The sequence below is a fragment of the Falco cherrug genome, chromosome 1 (assembly GCF_023634085.1).
Source record: "Falco cherrug isolate bFalChe1 chromosome 1, bFalChe1.pri, whole genome shotgun sequence".
In the NCBI taxonomy this organism is placed as follows: Eukaryota; Metazoa; Chordata; class Aves; order Falconiformes; family Falconidae; genus Falco; species Falco cherrug.
In genome coordinates, this window is record NC_073697.1 from 119,282,375 (window position 1) to 119,302,622 (window position 20,248).

General features: G+C 41.5%; 1 protein-coding gene across 1 annotated transcript in view; it reads right to left on the reverse strand.

Moving 5' to 3' along the window:
* Positions 1-237: 237 nt before the first annotated feature.
* GLP2R (glucagon like peptide 2 receptor) overlaps positions 238-20,248 on the reverse strand; it is a 33,916-nt gene continuing 13,905 nt past the window's right edge. The window contains exons 4-13 of the mRNA XM_027813016.2: positions 19,536-19,657; positions 16,774-16,880; positions 16,358-16,514; positions 15,273-15,432; positions 12,470-12,530; positions 11,172-11,241; positions 8,334-8,422; positions 6,693-6,831; positions 1,942-1,983; positions 238-587 (exon numbers count right to left, since the gene is read on the reverse strand). Of these exons, the coding sequence (XP_027668817.2) occupies positions 252-587; positions 1,942-1,983; positions 6,693-6,831; positions 8,334-8,422; positions 11,172-11,241; positions 12,470-12,530; positions 15,273-15,432; positions 16,358-16,514; positions 16,774-16,880; positions 19,536-19,657 (1,283 nt within the window). The 3' untranslated portion in view covers positions 238-251. The remainder of the gene's footprint in view (positions 588-1,941; positions 1,984-6,692; positions 6,832-8,333; positions 8,423-11,171; positions 11,242-12,469; positions 12,531-15,272; positions 15,433-16,357; positions 16,515-16,773; positions 16,881-19,535; positions 19,658-20,248) is intronic.

Here is a 20,248-nt window from a genome sequence, read left to right on the forward strand (position 1 = left end):
TGTGTACATCTCTTGCAGCATCAGTTAGTTATCTTCCAGGCTGGTCAAGTCAAAGCATTTTTTGATCCAGCAAACCTCTTCTACCCCAGCCACACAGGTTAGCAACATCCAGATCGGCATTTTTCTCAGATCAAGAAAACTGGGGCAATTGGAATATTAATTGCCTCCTCCTTGCATGGCACATCCGAGAGGTCTGTATGCTGGAGGCGCGAGGCGCCCTTTTAAAATACCCTGTCCTAGCAGCCAGCTTTCTAAATCTCACTTTCTTCAAAGACTTCCTCAGTCGTCTCTCCAGTGGTGACTTCCCCTTCGCTGCTGTCTGACATGCTTGCCCAGGGGCGAGATGGGACAGGGCGGCCTTGCTCTGGGCTGAGCTCTGTCTGCTGCACCAGCACCTGCTGGAGCTGCGTGCCCCAGGGCTCACCGGCTCCCCGGCACGAGTGGCGCTTGCTGCCGAGGTGCTGGGTGTTCTGCTTCTGTGAACACTTCCGGAGGTATTTTATGTTTTCCCCAAGAAAGCAGGGTTTACAGCCAAAAGGATCTGCCAGCAGGAAGCGAGACCACTGCTTCTGGAGCTCTGCTTTCACCTGGGGGGGGAGAAAAAACCATGGACCGGTGGACCGGTGGCATCCTGTGACCACCCTGGGGTCCGCTAACCTGAATGGTGGCCGTCAAACGAGAGGAGAAGCACTGTGGAAGTGCCGAGGGTGCACCTCACACCTGGTGGGGTCCTGCAGGGCAGGAACAGACCAGCTTGCCAAGTCAATCTTAAGAGTTCCCCCTCTTCGCTCCGAGTTTTCCCCAGCCCCTGAACCTCTGATACGCTGTGATCCTAATGCATGTGTGAGAGAGCTTCACGTGTAGTAAGCCTATAGATATGGTAAGTAGTTCTTGGAACTGTAATGACTATGCTAATAGTTTCTCCGAAATGTCATCAGTATGTATAGATTGGCCATATAAAGACAAATGGTGAACAAAGCCGGCATGCACATTGGGTGGAACTTACCACCTGTACATCCAGCATCAAGCACAAAGAATGCCTGCTTTCTAAAACTCAAAAACAAGCATTGGAGAGTTTTCTGTCTGATTTTTCAGTATCAGTCCTGCCTGGGAGGAGATCATGGCAATGGAGCCAGGCGCTCTGCAGAGGTGTTCGGTAGGGACACAAGAGACAGTGGGTCATCAATTGAAACAGGGCAAGTTCCAACCAACAGAATATATGGAACAGATGTTTCCTCCCGAGTATGGTGAGGCACTGGGAGAAAGGAGCAGACAGACAGTGGAACCTCTGTCCTTGGAGAAGCCCAGCTGGACCAAGCCCCGAGCGACCTGGTCTGAATTCAGCCTTCACCCTGCCCTGGGCAGGAGGCTGGCTTTCCCTGCTGCCATCTCCTTGCACCTTGCACCGAGAGCCATCACCAGTCCTGGCACGGAGCAAACAGAACCCCCGGCTGTCCCTGGAGGCCTAGAAGGAGATAATTTCCAGACCAGGAATGCCCTCACATCAAGTTTAGGGATGTCCTGAGCAGTGCGTGCATGAAATTATTTTTTTCAATGTGCTGCTGTTTAAGAGCACTTAAGTTTGGTCACTTCACATGGACCTCAGGGGTAAACTTAAGAAAGGGCTCAGCCTGGCCAAACACAAATGGGATTCCAGCCGATTAGAGGAGCAGGGCTTAGGTAGCTGACCACAAGCCTCTACTGGTATTTCAGATGCCCCAGGGTCTCCCCATGCCACAGTGCTGCAGCTGCTGGGGCTGCAGTGGAAACACTGGGTGTTTGAGTCCCAAACCTGTGAGAGGTCTTGCTGTGCTCTTAGTACAAAACTATATTAGTTCAAAAGGACATACGTACGCTCTCAATAAGCAGTGTGTTTATCCTTCTTGGTGTCATTAATATTACTAATCAACTAAAAACTGTTCTCATAGCATTGTCTCTTACCTCTCCGTTAGCAAAGCAATATAAAACTGCTACAAAAAAGCCCTGTAAGAGAAAGACAGTAAGAGGAAGACGTTAATCTACAAGAAATACTTGGAAGTTTTAGTTTAAAGATTACATTAGCATTAAAGCCATTAAGTATAAACAATGCTGCTTAATTTTCAAAAAGGAAATCAGTTACCTGTATGTATTTATTATTGAAGTACCCATTCACTTGTTTTTGTGTGGTGCCTCAGCAAACGTAGGGCACATTTGGTGCAGATGCTGAAGAACAGAGAGTATACAACCCAGTTTGATCTTCCATCGTTATCTTCATTTTTCTACCAGATAAGATTATTTTTTTTCCAAACTACTGCTGTTATACTGTGACTGCTGCGATTTCTAAATGTGGCAAAACAAAAAACCTAAGCTTGGGGTCTTATCCATATGCTTGTTTGAATTTGTGAATGAGAATACTGACAGGGGTCTCATTTGGGTGCTTTTTAAAAATTAGTGATATATTAAGTGATTAGTGGTAGATGAAGGCTCGTCTGTATTAAGTGTTATGGCTATTTTGAATTGCCCTTTTTCCTTTGACATTGATTTAAATAAACACTGGTAAAAAAAATATTAAATCCTAGAGAGAAAACTTGTTTTAAACCAAACCCAAAATTACTCCATTTTCCTTCTCTGTGTATTTGATCTCAGATCAAAACAGCTTATATGCATGCATCTCAGCATAACAGTCTGGCACAGATACACAGATTTGTTACCGTTGCTACAGGAAACACTTTTCTTTTGGTTTGTCTAAACACAACTATGACACAAGTTCTGATGAAGAGAATAAATACTGTTGACTATCAGCCCCAAGGCAATATCCAGATCACAGGTGAAAAGGTGACATGACCATATATAATAACAGCTGACATCATTCATTTGTTTTCACACTCATACTTTTCCAGAAGTGTTTCATGTTTTCTCAGAAAAAAAAAAGCTTAAAAAGAAATGCACATACACAGCAGCTTCAATATTTTTTATTATATCTGGCATTAATAGCATTTTAAGCCTACTGTTAATTTTCTAGCAATTCTGAAAGGTTTGGAGCCATTAATTTTTTTAAGCCTATGCACTGTAAGTATGAATAAGAACAGTACCTGGCACACCAGTGGAAATGGGGGCAGGGGAAACAGCAATCACAATTGCTTTTTGCGTGTATTTTATTTCTACTATATTTCGTGCTTCACCTGGGTTATGGTAGCAAGATATAGGCAATTTTGACATGTCATTTATCCATGTAATTTTAAAATAATCCTCTGCATCTGAATTATTTCACAGAAATATGCAAAAAAAAAAGTCACAAAATACTGTGGTCATTAGGGTTCATAATAGAAGGTAATCTACTATGGGGACAAATTTTAGAATAGTAGTTATAGAAGACTTGGAAACCATGGAGAGAGGTTCTGATGGATAAATACAAATTTCATAGCTTAGAAATGCAGAACTGCTTCTGCATCTGGAGGTAGTTGTCTTTTTTGGGTAGAAAATCCATGAAAATACCTCTACCGTGTGTTTTTTTTTGTGTTCTGAGCATGAGCTCTAGGTTTGGCCTCACAGGCACCACAAGCAGAAATAGGATCCAAACTGGATGGTGCTGTTTAGTCCCATGACTGCTAAGCCTGATGACACCCACTGCCAGCAATGCAGAAAACTCACCAGATGAGGAGAGGACTTTGGGAATACTAGTGGCACCTCTGTGTTGAATGTACATTTGTAAATCCCTGTGTGAATTTAGTTCACTGCTGCTACAAGACCAGAACATGCAGTGGCAGGCAGAAGCACTGTAAAATCATACCAGAAAGTGGACAATTCAGTTGATCATTCATGTTTGATGTTCACTTTATATCCTTCCTCATTTCTTTAAAGCTTCTTCATATTATTATTTAATTTATTGTTTGGGGGTTTTTTGCCATACTGGAACTTGGCATTTAGAAATCTTTCCTGTATGCTATGACTTCTAAGACATACATTTTAAAAATAATCAGTGTGAGGGAAAAAGAAGAATCAGAAATTCAGAAGAAATGTTCTTTAGCATAATAACCAATAGAAAGGATAGATGCATGTGTAAGCCTCACCGTTGTTCTTCGGTTCTGTTGACAATTGCAACATGATAAATTACTTATTAAATAACCAGAACTCAGTGTTTCTTTTCCTGTGGCTAACAGTTCACATGCACCAGTGAGCCAAGATGTTTAGATTCCTCCACTTCCTACAGCAACAAAGCATCATATCTACAGCAGAACTCGTATTTAGAATTTGATTTTATGCTCCTTGAAAATGTTTGAATCAAAACTTCTAGATGAACTCTCAGAGGTAATTGATTTTCTTTAACAAAACAGTTTAACTGCTTTTTAAAACTACTGGCAAGATTTACAGACTAAACAAATCTAATTGTGTACCAGTTATGTGCTTTTTTGCTAATCCTTTCACAAACAATGCTGTAGCTAAAGAAGAGAATCTGTAATAAACATTGTCTGAGACCTCTGGTTATTTTGAGAAAAAGCTTTGCTTCTAAAGCGTGCCATGTAGCTTGAGCATGTGCACGTTCCTCTATAAGGAATGAAATTCTTGTTTTCTAGCAGGGATGAGTAAGCTATCTTCTACATCAGATTTCTTTGTACGAGCCAGTAAATAAAATTTTCGTTTAAAATGATTCTGTTTCTTAAAATAACCTCTGGTCACTTCAGCCTCTCCAAGTAAGGATATGTCTGAGGAACACATATTTCAACACCATGTCAGAAGGCCCCCTTAGGATGGTGGCTCTGCATGAACTTTTTCTGCCTGTCTGGACACTTTTCCTCTCAAGCTGTAGTGGAAGTTTTAAATTAGAACCTCAGTAAGGGTGTCAAAGCACTGGTGGGTGCCCACACCAGAGCACTGATGCACGCATGCATACATACAGGTTAAGAACAAGGATCACTATCAGTTGTGGGAAAAGTGCAATAATGCTTTGCTGACTTCACGTCTCAGGCTGCAGAAGAGGGCAGACGTGTCGAAGGAGTGAGTTAGTGAGTGGTAAGGACTTACAGCCGCTGTAAATATGGGATACTGCTGGATATCTCATTAAAGAAAGGACACCTGGAAACTGCTGTCCCGTCTCACCAAGAAGGTCAAGGCAGAAGGGGGAGGCTGAAGGACAACGTGCTGAGCAGGCAGTGGAACAGGAGTGCTGCCTGAGAAAGCCATGACCCAGCAGCTCTGCAGAGCACAGGTTGGAGCAGATGGCAGTGCCTTGCGCCGGCAGAATGACCGGCATGTCCAGCTCCTCACCTTGGTAAGCCAGAGAGCAGTTTCAGTGAAACACACGTATACTTGTGCATAAGCAGCCACAGATTCAGATTCTCTTTCATCCTCCTTCTTAATTCATTTTGCATCTTTGGTTGCTGGTTGGACACCTTTGCTTGGGCAGGCAGGAGTGATGCTGCTGGAGACTCAGTGGGCACTTCCCTGGCACAGGTTAAACCACCTCCTAGCTGGGGGCTCTTTCCCCCCCCCCCGTTCCCCAGTGGGGTGCACCAGTCAGGGGTCTAGTGAGCAAAAGCGAACTTCTTTACTGGTGCCTGTTCACTGAATTCACTGGTGGGTTTCTGTGTTTCACTTCTGATGCATTAAGTACTTCGTTGAATTCATACTTAAACCCATGAACAAGACAGAAGCCCCAAACTCAGGTCCTCAGAAGGGCATCTCAGGTGACAGACATCTCTGATGCCTATATGTGAACTATGGAGGCCTGAAGCATGTAGGTGTGGTTTTGACATTAAAAAAAATATTAAAAGAAATAGTATTTGCATTTTTCTCTAGGCTTGCATGGAAGTGCCTGTGTTACAGCTGCTGAACAGCACACACCTCAAGTGAGCCATGGCCCTGACAAAGCCCTTGTACAAGACGTGTGTGTCTCCCCTGCACTTGCTTGAGGCTGTTAGTCTGCTACATGTACCCAGAGTGTGTCCTCCAGGGTGGAACCACACACAAAGCGGCTCGTGCTTGCCCTTCACATGCTTCTCCTCCCAGCAAATGTTTTCACTCCGCTCATTGTTCCCACGGCTCCTTTCATCAAACTGCCCCAGATGCCACGTAGTCTACATTCAACTGCTTTTGGAAAGATTCCTCAAAGGTAAGGGCTGCCCCACCAGCCCACTGTGCCAGCGACGTGTCAGTCACAAACTGACTGCCCCAACTACCCAAGCTGAAGTGAAGCTGATGCATCTCCTGGCACGAAGAGCCTTGGCTGTGTTTTGTTTGCAAATGGCATGACAACAAGGTGGTTGTGGTCAGTTTGAAGTATGCAGGACGTGTACTGTGCACTGAGAAAGGTGAATCCAGAGCTGCCAACTCAGTGTGACCACAAAGTCAACAGAATGCCTGAAAACCTTGTTAAAAAGAAGCCTTCCAGTGCTTTTTAGGAATTAGCTTACATGACGCATAGTTTAAATAAACTGTTTGAATCCTGTTTTCAGAACAGGGCGTCTGTGATGAGCTGCCACCTATTACCAGAGAACACAGGACACTGTTTCTGAAGATAGCGGACTCCTTTTTTTGTCTTTGGGACTATTGTACTTTGAATATGCAGTTTGTGGATTTTTAATCTTGTCATTGTAATAGTGTATTTACAGATGTTATAGGTTGGAGCATATTACATCAGAATACTATATATCTGTCATCTCTTTAGGTGAACAACATATCTATGTGGATATATGACCCCTAAAACCAGTACTTACATGAAATGAGCTCATTGTCAGCTGAATGAAAAGTCTTATATGTCTTGAAAGTCCTTCCACCTGTTCATCAGTGATGAAGGTAAATACAAATTCATGGATCCCCAACAATGGAATCAGCACAAGTGTAGATCTTGCCAATCTTAAAAAGAAAATGATTGATTTTATTATTTTTTCAACATCCTTGGTGCAAAAATCAAAAATTCATCTACAAGGAAATGATTCCAGAAATATTCCCTCAATATTCTGACTCTGGAGTGGTACTAATAATTTCATGATTTTGAGGACAAATTCCCAGATATGGATTTTGGAACACACTATCAGAAAAATCTGTACAGGAGGGAAACTTGGTTTGGGGTTTAAGGTGAAAATTTGGGGACAAGAAATTGAACAGGAAGGCCGTTATCATCAAACTTATGCTGCTAGGTAACAGAAAAATATTTACTTAGCCAAGTATGAGTGATCTCTTAACAAGGTTCTTAGACCTTCCTATCACTGCTGAAAACTATGTAGCTGCATAGAAAGTTTCTATGGTACTGTCAGCAGTCATCTGTTTTTTAAAAAATGCAACCAAAATAATTTTTACGGAAGAGGATCTTCTTTAAAGTCTGGGAACGTGTTTGCATGGATGAAAGCAGAGATCTCAAAAGAGGGTGAGTTCTGAGGAAGATTTGCAATCTCAGAAATAGCTTAAATCTTTGAAAGTTTTGCAGTCATAAGCAGTAGAAAGGAGAGTATAACACAAAACATCAGGCAATATTCAATACAGGCACTGCTGTCTGTGACTGTCATCACAACAGTCTTCCTGTAGCAATCTGGAGAACATAGCCGAGATCTTTTGGATCCTTTCTTTCCCAAGGAAAAGGAAATATGCTTCTTGCTAGGGACTTAACATTAGAATTTATTAAGAAGTTGGAAGTGGATTTTCCATCCCCCCTCCCGCTGCCCAGTCTTGCTAGGCAATAAAATAATTCATCTTAGTAAGGCAGGGCTGTAGTCACAGGCAGGGATTCACAATGGTTTGATTGAAGATACTAAGAACTGGAAAGAACTAGGATGTGGAAAGCAGTTAACAAAGCCTCAGGTTCCTTGCAGAGCATCCTGCCCTTGCTGCTCCCACAAAGTGGGAAGATGTTTGTGCTAAGACCAGCTCCAGGACTCTGCATAACACATGGTTACCAGTGAGGTTCTGGCCAGGAGAGCCCACACCAGGACCTGCAAGGATAAGGATAATGTTCTGATTTGGGTTAACAAGAAGATCAGGGACGTTATTGAGTTAATGTGTCTGTACTGTGAAAAAAATATGCAGATCAGAAATGCTAATGTCACTTAGGAATGTCCCACAAGTCTTCTGCACCTCCTTTTCTTTTGAGGACCTTCTGTCACACTCAAAAGAAAAAATGTGTCACAGCAGCAGAGGCCAGAGGTGTACAGTAAGGTTACTTGAGAGCAGAGATCTTATCACATTGCAAAGCCCTTGCAAAAATGCCCAGAATACTCAGCACACAGGTGCTCTCAGATAAGAAAATGTTTGTGGAGCTGTTTCCCCAGATGGCTTCCCTAGATCATGCTCTGAATAGCTTTCTGATGTTGTGAGGAAGAAAAGAAAGGGCTAGGGCTTCTTCTTCTTTATTTATTACATACCTGTATTTGTAGTCATGAAAGCTCATTTGCTGAGCTTTTAGTTTGGAAATCAGCATCCTGAGAATTTTTAAGAAGATGGCAAAGTTAACCTTGAAAGAAAATACATGGGGGTTACTTACAGTAAATGCTATGACTCTACTCATATAGCTATTAAAGAAATGTAAAATTGATATTAAACACTTGTAAAACATGTCACCACATAACCAGAAGGTAGCTGTGATTAGGCTGGGACTGACGCAGGTTGTTACCTCAGCTGACGGAGCAGCAGTGGCAGCCACTGCTGGTATTGGTTCTCTCCAAGTGAGGCAGTTAACAGGGTATATATATACCTTCAGGTCATATAGCTCTTCACCAGACCAGGACAGGTAAGTGGGATGTGGTAAAAGACCAGCAGTGATTGAAATTCTTCAGATAAAGAGGCTCTAGACAGCCAGACAAGGAAGTCCTGGGGGAATTCTTTTTATTACTAATTCACTCCTTTGTTAATTAAATTGTTCTGACTTGGCCAAGACCAATCTGCAAGTATTTTCTAAAGAGGCCTGCAAATACCTATGAGTCATTAACTATTTCACTTCCACATACCAAAAGCCCTATGCAAAAATGTTAACGTTGCAAAGTGGAGAAATTCAGCATTGCCTTATTCAGCCTGATATGTACTCTATGATATATAATCTTCCAGTACAAAGTTACATTTTAATTTTAACATGTAACCAGCCTGGAAAAGTCCCTCTGGATAGCAGGACAACCCTCTGACATCTCAGCCACTCCTTCCAGTTTGGTGTCATCTGCAAACTTGCTGAGGGTGCACTGTCCCATTGTCCATATCATCAGTGAAGATATTAAACAGGATCTGACCCAGTAGTGGATACCCTGCAGGTTACTGGCCTTGAGTTAGACTTCGTGCCGCCTTCTGGGCCTGACCATTCAGCCAGTTTTCAATCCACCTCGCTGTCTGCTCATCCAACACGTACACTGAATTGGGCTTTACAATGTCTGTGCCATGGTCCCTGTCAGTGCTTTTGAAGGTCTCAGCAGGGTGATCCTATCATAAGTATGGATGTTATGCAAATTAGCTCCTACCCCACATTAAAAATGTTAAACTATTTAGTAGCAGCTTGGGTTACAGCCAGAAGTAGTCATTTCAACATAAAATCTAAAACGTTGGCTATATGCAAGCACTCTAATACTTTTATTTCTTAATGTGGACAAAGAAACCAAAATGGCACACGGAGTTTTTAAGATCAGTGTTGAGAACTGCATCCGTCATAGTCACATATAAAAGCGAGGTGCCATCATTCTTTTCCAGGCTGACTATACATGAATAGAGCTGCTCAGGAAATAGCAACATGCAAACTAGCATGATGCTTTCCCCATGATTATTTTCATTTTGCTTTAAACAGAACAGGAATAAGGTGGAATAAGGTCCAATAAGATTAAAAAATAAAATAAAATAAAAATACGAACTTTGCTTTTCTGATGTTTCACAAGAAGAAGGTTAGGAACTTGGGCCTGTATACCAGCTTGTGCCCTATGAGGACTGGGCTTCATAATCCATGCACAACCATCATTAGGTACTGTTGACACACATTTTGCCAGTGGCTTTTAGATACGTTTCCACCTGTCTGGTTATTACATTATCTGGCTCTGTGTTTTTAACTCATTCATTTCTGCCCACTATGCTTCCATACGGTGTCTGTCCCTCTATTTTATCTTGCTAGGCATCCTCCTAACTCCTCTTCACCACTTCTTTGCTCCTTCATCTTCCCCATTTCCAGTCACATTTGATGCTCCATTCTCCTGCAATCTGATACCGTCCCTTTTGCTTAACCTTTCAGTTTTAGTTCTCATTGATTCCTTCCCTGCCTCTCCCGTGGTATCAGTAGTAGATGTAGTAGGTACTGATGCTGATCAAGGCGCAGAAGGAACCTCCCCAAATCCAGCTGATTGCTGACTAACATCATGTATGCTGGGAGACTGTGGTGACTGGGATATCAGGTCTGCACATACATTTGCTGTTTGCCTTGAAGTAATTACCAAGTAAAGGTCACTTAGCGTGATTCTGAGAAACAATCACAAACAGAATGTCCTGCAATGTAACAGCAACAGGACATCCCAGTGACATTTATTCGGAAAGTTTATGCCTCCTAAAATGAGCATTGGTATCAAAATATACAGGTAAGAAGCAATGTGTGAAGGTATGTGAGTTCCTTCACCGCTTCAAGGACTCAATACTACAAGACTCAATAGGCAGGCAATTAGGTTTAAGAAAGTCATCCCATGCAGAAGATGAGCCTGGTCCTCTATACGCATTGCTGGTAGGTGAAACAGCTTCAGCTGTGTTCAAGTTGCTGCTTGTTCTACAGAAAGATGTCTGCAAAGTCTAACTGATGTTGCTGTATCTGTTTTCTGTATTTTCTAATACTTAATGACTGTAAGCACTGATAATGATCAGAGGCTACATGCTCGGAACAAACTGCTGGGGCTATCTGAATCTGTGAAATAGCACGAAAGCAGAAGATCCCAAAATGTAATATAAAAAAGCAGGGATTACGTTAGAGGAATAAGCAAAAGGCTCCATCTTCAGTATAGATAGAGCTGTGCAGAATTCACTGCACAGATAAAGCAGCAGCGTTTTGAGAGGTTGACACTGAAATCTTTGTTGTTTGTAGACAGACAGAAAGGAAGGTATGCCCATCTGCCCACAGTAAGAAACTTCATTTTACAATTTTTTTCTGTCTTATCTTTTCTAATCCAAAAATTAGATTATACTTGGAGAAGGGGTCACACAAGACAGTCATACTGGTGCATGGTATTACGAACAGATGAAATAATTCTTACTGCAATAGAAAACAGCATTGGTCCCCGGATGATCCACCAGATTCCCATGTGTTCATTTGTTCCCCAGCACCTGAAGAATAATTTAAAGAGCAATTATATTGTCTTCATAGAAAAAAAATAAAATAGAAAGCTTACATAACCTATGCATCTATTTCAAAAGGAAGTTGACAAAGTTTACATTTTTCACGTAGCACACAAGCATAAAACCAGGCAGTCTCACCAACTACTGTAATTGTATTTATTCTGAAGTTCTTTCCACCAAAGTGTTGAGATAGGTTTCTCTAGGCTGCAAACTTCAGAACTGTCTGGCAAACTCAACCTCTGGATCCACATAATGACTGTACATGGCACCAGACCTTCATAACGGAATTCATCCTACTCAATTTTTTCTATCTAAAGCTGGAAATGGATAAACTATGAATTGTGACCATGGTTCTTGACCTGCTAAAAAGTATGCATACTTTTCCTTGAAGCTGTCTCCTTTTCTTTTGCTCTAATTTTCTAATGTATCCTATGCACATGTTCCTTCTTGCTAATTAACCTGAAACTGTAGGATCTTGGTTTGTCATTTATGGTCTATATAACAACTAACTCTATAAGACTGTAACTGTGATTTGGTTCCTGACGTTGTTGCTTACTAATTATATTGGTGTTCCAAACAAAACTCTCTAGGATCCATGAATAAAAAAGGTAACAAAAGAAGTCATACGCAAACCTCAAAGTATATTTGATACAATTAACAGCATCAATGAAGACCGGAAGACTGGAAAACTGGTGCTTATTAGTGCAAGTTACTCTTAGCAATTTGTTCACTGAATACTAAACACATTCATTTAGTATCAGCTTCTAGTGAATATCAGTTTTTGCCATTATCCTCCATAACATTTTTTTTCCCAAAATGGCAGTGAGTACTAATTAAATTCAAAGTGTATCTGAACTCCAGGGAAAGCACTGGTCTCTTTTTCTTACTAACAAGATGCTTTCCATGAAGATGTTTGTGCTGAAAATTTGCTTCATGTAAGTAGAAGAACATTAGATGCAATAGCTTTAATTTCAGGAGGAGTAAAAGTTAATTCTACTTCTTGATTTATGTATGAGGAAATCTGGGAATTCCTAGAAGTAGTTTAACGTAAAAGTACTAAAATGGACCTTGAACATGTAACAAGTATTAGTAGGTGCTGTATAATCTTAATATAATCTAGTAGTCAATACTTGTGTCAATTACTGTCAAGGGCTTCCAGAATAATTAAGCAAAGAGAAAGCCAGTATTCTAAGGCACATTTTATTTAGTAACTTACCCTGTGTTCTCCAGTTTTGATCTGCTTATTCCCCAAGGACCAACAAAGAGGATAGGAACAACTGAAAAGAAAAGGAGTCAATTACAGCCAAAATTGCAGAATGGTTCATACAAAACACTGATATGCTACAGTAGTGTAGGGTGCAAAGACAACCATTTTTCAGTCTTCTATTTAGAACTGTAAAAAAATCAACCTGATCCTGGCTTTCTCCATTTGTATTTCAAATACAAAATTAAATTTCATTGGATAGTTGAATCTTGCATTTGCAGACTGATAGATATGTGTATATATATATACACACATACACTGCCGACCTGTCTAAATCTTCTAATTTCCTGACTCTGAGAATTCAAAATTGGCACATAAGTCCTTACAGACTACCTAAGGCACCAGTTGTTAACATTTTCACTTGCTGAAACTTAACAAGTTTTCAGTGGAGGCATAGAACTTTGTCTAGTTAATTAGAACAATTGACAAAGGCTTGTTTTCCTGGCTTACCTGTCCTGGACCCCTTAAAGATAATCCATGGTCCCCATTCCCCTATTGCATCATGTGTGTGTGTCTCAGAGGTCATAGACCAAAAAAGAACCCTGAAATAAAGGATTACTACACTATTCCAGTGGTCTACAAATGTGCAGGCACAAGCTTCAATCACAAGCACATGTGAGCTACAAAAGGCAGGCGTTTGACTGGATTCTCAGCCCAGTAACACACAGGAGATTTTCTGGTGGATGTGGCAGAAAAGAGATGTGTGTAGAGGAATGAAGGCAGAGGGTTGATCAGCATTGATAAAATGCAGCTGTGGCCTTGCCTCGAAGATGTGCAGCTGTAGCTCCTTCCTGCTAAGTAGTTAAATATCCCTGAGGAGTGTGGGATAGGGGGTTAGATGGAGGAGGAGTAGTGTGGTCTGACCTCTGGATGAAGGAGAAGCAGCATGGACAGTAGACTCTGACCAGATCTGACAGTAAAAGTCTTGTTGCAGCCTTACTGGTTTGTTTGTGCTGCAACAATGGGTGCCCTGTGTGAGGCAAATGGAGTTGGGCTCTGACTACAACAATGTGGGTCACTGGGGCCAGAAAATGATCTATTCAGGATTCTGGGGCACTAGCTAAGGTCACGGGAAGACCTAGAGTGTGGTAATACAGGGGAAAGGCCAGAAGGAAAATACTCTCAAAGATAATAAACCTCTGAATGGGTAAAATGGGGAAAGAGATAGAAAGGGTCTCACTTGGATGGGAGATGGCACTGGTGCCACAAGTGGGTCTGAGAGAGCAATCAGGGCATGGGCTGCTCAGGAAGTGAGCTACATGTCTGGGGTGATATGGGCTTGTCCCGTGGTGAAGGATGATACCTGGGCTGATGAGGTGACATTATCAAGTGCAGCTCCTGGGCAGGAGCCGAGGGAGTGTGCCTCAGTAGGTGCAGGCATGGTTCGCTCCTGCTGGCTCAGCAGCAGCAGTACTACAAATGTCTGCAAGACAGGTGCCAGCTGTCCTGTTTTAGTAGTAATTCTAATAAATATAAATAAGAAATTAAGCTAATTAGTAGGAGAAGGCCTTTAGGAAATCAGTGAACATGGTACCTGTATGAGAGCAGTGGAGGGGGACTGATGAAGAGATGATAATTACTATTTATACTTTCACAGTAGGGAGCAAATTTCTTAACAGACTTATCTCATTGCAGTTTGAACAAGCAATAAAATTATTAGTCTTTGTTCTAGCAAGCTGGTGACCAAAGCAACAAATGGATTTGGAGAGGTGGGAAGAGTGAAAAGGCAAATGAGACACCACTAAACAGCACGAAAGACAGTTGTGTCAGCAGCCTGTTATGCTAATACAGCCGTATTAATACAGCAAAAGGGGTCTTTAAAGATAAATGTGAGAGCTAACAGAGAAATGTCTCATCGATGGTGAGAAGGACCCTCTAAAGTGTAAGGTGCAGCAAAGCAGAAAGCCTAGAGACTTAGCAATGAAGTGTAAACGCTTTGACAGAAACTTTTAATAGCTAAGGAAGGATGGGAATGAGTTTGAAAGTGAAGGAAACTAGTTAATGTCTGATGAGGAAGAAGCAAAAGAGGAAAAGGAGGGATACCAAATATGGGGTAGCATTTCAAAACTGCAAGTCCGAAAAATAATCTTCACAGCAGCATAGTGCATGAATACAGGTAAGACCAGAGAAAAGGACGCTGTAGGAAATACGACAAGTTCCAATGTGACTATATCTAGAGATGCATGAAAGGATTAAGGTAATACTCCACTTTTGAATACACACACTTTTGAAAACACAGTTGAATAGTTCACTCTTCAAAGATACTAGCCTTCTTCCTTTGGTTCTAGAGAGTCTCCATATTAGTTACCTAAATTTAACCTTCTTAGATAAAATGAATCCCCTCATCCATTAGGTAGACTAAACTAAAGATTTAAGCACCAACTGATTTAAGAACCCACGGGCAGTCTGATATGAAAATAACTACTCGGAGCACTGAATAAGCACAGCATAAATCATACTGGGGGAGCAGAGCAACAACAGAGGTTGGGTGCTTGACTTCATAGTTAGATAATCAGGAAAGTTTTAATTTTTAATTTTTAATATTAACTTCTTGATTTCCCTTTAAACATAAGGAAGTTGGTCCAGAATACCTGGGGCTCATCGCTGACCATGCAGAGAAGGGGACAGAAATGTATTTTATCTTCTCTTTTATCAAGATCCTTTACCCTAGGAAACTAGACTTGTTTCTAGTTCTTTCACCACTGACTCGGAAAGTACCACAGAATCAAGAACTTGGAACTTGTTACGTACTTACCCCATCCTATCACAATATATGTCTGTAGCAGTCGTCTTTCAGAGAGTACAACAGTTATCAATAATGTATGCAGATAAATTCCTTCTACTAATAGCCAAAAATAATTTGCCCCAACAAAGTAATGCATGAAAAACTGGGCAGTCCTGCAAATGATTACAATCTGCAGAAATGAGAGACCAAGAATCATTGTTAATGCATAAAAACCCTGACAAATTCTGATTTGCTCTTGTTACTTCGGCAACCATTTTAAAATGAGCACGTGACTGTGATGTAACTGTGGTTCTGTCACAAATCTTACAAGACTCTTCTTGCTGGAGGGGAGTGCAACAATTTAAATGCTTCTACATCATCAGAGAGTTTGCGTGGAGGTGACAAGTAGGAAAAGACAGTGACCGTGCAGGCTGGGGTATGTGTTCTTTGTCATAATCTGCATATCAGTATTTTTACTGATGAGCTATTAAAATAATAGACACAATTACCATCTTGCAGGTAATTTTGTATGTTGGCATGGGCAAACTACAGTCATACACATCATACAAACATGATTTATCCACAGTGGTCACAAATGAGAGATGTTGTTATTCCATTATCTAAACAAGTGTGAGAAAATCAGCACATTTTTCTAGTGCAGAAAAGACTTTAAACCATTTTTTTTCTCTCTTAGTGTTCTTTCACAACAAATACATTTTTTATAGCATTGTCTTAAAAGCAAGATTCGTGCATTGCCTCGTGCCAAGCAAACCAAGTGTGAACAAATCTAGCTTTATGTAAGTGCCAAGTAAATGTGTAGATTTCTTCCTAAAAACTACAGGTGTACGGGTTTTTTGCTTAATTGGATGTTTCTACATATAACTATTGAGTTTGTTGTTTCTGTACAAGGCTTCATAGAAACATCCATCTATTACAATTTATCAGATCAGAACTTTCTTCTTGATTACCCCAAGCTTTATCAGCAAAATTTCAGCATTCAAAGCTTGGCTAACAAACACCTCAAAACACGCTGCCATATGGCAGACTTCTGAATTTGTAACTGTTAGGGCCACTAGCAGCACACATTTACTGTTAGCAATGAACTAACACGTTACCTCAGGACTGAGGTATAGTATCCATCCAGTTTCATCATTTGGTCTTTTGGAGTAAATATTGTAGTATACGGTGTCCTTTATAAGAACTGCTGTGGCACGCAAGATGAAAGATGCAAATAAATTCATATGGATATAGTTTCTTGTGCAGTGAAGTTTTCTGGGGGAGAAAGAATAATGTCTGAATCCTTTGGAATATATTTAATTTGCAGGAAAAAGAATATATTGTTGTATTCATACTGTTGCCATCAATAGATTTTGCTTACGAATGGATTTTGCTTAGGAATGGCTTTTATAACTCCTATTAGGAAAATACAAGTTATTTACATCAGAAGCTAAGCAATAAATTGAATTACATGAGAAGAAGAATGTGCGTACTGGGTTCTGTACTTTTAAGATGCATGTAAATTTGTACTAACCTGAGGAAAGAAAGTATAAGGAGAGCTAATACAAGTGAGATGAGAGAAAAATAATATCCTATAGTGTAGAGCAGCTGTAATGTGGTAAGTAATTTATGTTCTTCTTCCTGGGAACAAAGAAGACAAATGTGTTATACATGCAGGCAGATGGACAGAGGATGAACACAGCTCAGAAGCTTCTGAGTCCAGCTTCTTTGTGTTGTAAGCTCGCCGGGAAGGTTTCTGACGCTGGCTCGCTGCGCTGCCTCATGAAACCCTTGCAGGACAGAGGCGCCTGCAGACAGCCTGGGTTTCCTTTCAAATTTGAAGCCGCTCCTGCACTCATTTCCAGATTTTCCTGCACAAACACCATTCGCAGTCTGGTTAACAGCTAATCATTGCCATGATTACACGCACCGAATGTATCCCGGTCGCCTAATAACTGCAGAGACCAACTCACTCAACAAAAAACCAAACAAACAAACAAAAAAAAAAGAGCAACTCACTCAACAAAAAAACCCTGTACAACAAAAAGTACATACAAGTGCAACTACTCTGTGTAACCTGGGGACACACTTACCGATCAGTTGTGCCGGTACATTTGTTAAGAATCAGCTCTGTCTAGAGTCATTGTAATAGACCGATTTCTGCCATGAATTCAAAGAAATCCCCCCCAAATTATTACATTAGAATGCCTTTGAATGATGAATAAGATCTCAGCAGAGTAAGGGGGCACTCAGTTTCTTTCCACTTCGCTTCATTTAACGTTTCTTGATAAGTTTTTCCATTTAGCTGCTTATCCCTCATCATCTAACTTCTCACCTCTTCGTATTGCTTTCCGAGCTTGGGAAAAGCTTTTCTGCTGAGGGGATGGAGAGACACAGAGTATGTGACTTTCATAATCCATCTTTGGTCTGCCAAGATTTTCCTGGAACTGATCTCGGCTGCTTGATGGAATTGAATGTGTTGTTGGCAGTTTGTCTTTGAGACAGTTGGAGTGACTGAGCTGATAAGGGTTAATTCCGGCAGCAGGCACTTCGTATGCCCTGCTAAGCGCTTCGCTGGGCACTGGCAAATCCTTCTGTTCCGAGAAGGCCCCGGCGAAGGAAGCGGCTCCTCGGGCTGGATGGGCCAGCGGGAAGGTCCCGGTGAGCAGCAAGCTCAGCCCAGTGAAAGGAGAGCAACGGCGGCCGCAGGACGTGGCCACCAGCAGCTCAAGAGGTGCCCCAGGGAGACTCAAAAGAAGCTGGGACTGAGCACGCGAACTGATTAACACAAGGAGCCAGAGAACTACTTGACAAATGGGAAACGAAGGGCTACCTAATGAAGGAGCTGGGCAACTTGCAACCGAGGGGGGTTGATGCCTTTGCATGCTGAGCTGTGCAAATAGTGCAAAGTTCTGGCCATCGGAGGGCTGGGCATTTGGGGGTGACTGCCCAGTGCCCTGTTTGTGCAAACCAGAGCAAAGAAGCGAGGGATGCCTGGGCTCGGTGCGTGAGCTGGCGCTGGTGGCTTTTCCTCAGAGATTTTCCCATTTTCTTTCTGAATTGTCTTAGTGCTGGGGATTTTAGCTCTGTCTTCCCACCAGTAGTTGTCTCTAATGAGTTTACGCTCACAGGCAGTATCCGGACAGCACGGGTGAGTGGTGCCTGCTGGTACAAACTCTTGGAGAGGGTGAAAGTGCCCAGGGAGAGCAGTGTGGGTGCAGGACATTCCCATAGCACAGCCATTAGTCACTTTGCTCCATGAAAACATTAGAACAGGCATGAACCTGATAAATAGCGAGAGTTCTCACCCGGGCTGTAACAATTTTGCAACACCAAAGCAAATGAAATCAATCTGATTCCTCCGATGTGTGTGGATACTAGCTCCGTGTTATTTCTAACACGCTGGGGCTCCCCACTAAATATAACAAACTACAAAACTGCATTTATTATTGGTAGGAAAGCTGGTTAAAGCTTTCAGAGAATCACTTGCTGTCAGACAAAATGAATTTTGTGTGACAAAAATAAAAAAAAAGTCTCCCACCTGCAAGTTTGCAATCCAGAATGGTCAACAAGCCATTGAAAACTCCCAGTACTTCAGAATATTTATCACACTTGTGTAAATAAGCTCCAAGTTTGGAAGTTCATGCACGCACGATGTAAAGAGTTTAGTAAAATCTTGTAGTACACGGGGATCCTGAACTAACAGCGTTTAATACGGTAATCAGTAAAGTAATAAACAATAGCAGTGCTCACCCAGTAATGTACTAAAAAGTAAAAAAAAAAAAATATCAGCGGTAATAGCGCTTACCTAAGACAGTTAATTTTGACATCAGCTAAGCTGAACTCCATGACACGAGGAGTAACAAGGAGCTGAACCCCCATACGCTCCCTGGGGAGCTGCTCCCCCCCGCTGGGAAGGCCCAGTGCTCCAACCAGCCTGTGACCAGTGACATTTGAAAGGGCCCAGTAACGGCCCTGTAAATGCTACAGGCTCGGCGATGGGGCACTTTGGGTTCAGTTCTTTGCCTGTCAAGTTGCAGCCTTTCAGTTTTGTTAGGACAAATTCAGGACATGTGAACAGCAGGCTCTGAAAAGGAAATAATTTGTGGCATCTAAAGCAGGAATCCCCCTGTTTTACCTTTTCTCCTCTGCTGCTTCTAAATAACAGGTTTCCGTTCGGGAATCTACATGAAATCCGAACGTCTTTTGCAGGTATTCACTGGAAATGTTTTAGCTGTTACTCAAGAAGGGATTAAGAAGATTAGGGTATTAAATCATAAAATAAAGCATACTTACATTTTGTTTGAAATTATTTCTCTCAGAACATTCTGAACTATCACGCCAAATGTCTGTGGAGTTTTCCTTAGTTTGCCAAGTCCCTTCATCCAAGCAGACTCTGTATACACTTCCTATGCTTCCTGAAAGTAAACAGAGGTTTAAGGCTAAAAGGTCAAAATAAAGATTTCATTTTTCATAGACATTTCTAAAGATTTCTCCCTTATACCCCAGCAACAGACAACTCCCACTCAAAAAAAAAAAAAAAAGGAATACAACCCACTTTTCTTTTGTCTTTGACAGTACAGATTTCATATTTACATAAGACAAAATAGGAACGTGATCTCACAGAAAAACATTCCCAGAATTTACCTGGTATTTACAGAAAACACATGGTTACTACAGCCAAAAGAAAAGCCTACATTTAACTTTATTCTTTTTTCCTCATTAAGCTCGTAAGTTTGCTCAAGCCCAGGTAGCACATTGCCCAGGCTATGCACGCAAAATTGTAGGAGGAAGAGTGTGGTTTGAGTAGGGAATGATCTGGAACACCTGTGGCTGCTGTTTTGTTTATGTGCTTTGGGGCCTGATCAGCAGGTGCTGTGAACTGGTGTAGCTTTCTTGGCTTTCACTGTATTGTCCTAGTTTATGATAGTTAAAGAGTTTCCCCATAACATCAGAAGAATGGTATGGGGACCCTGGTTGATGTTTGTTTGATGTTGTCCTAAACAGCT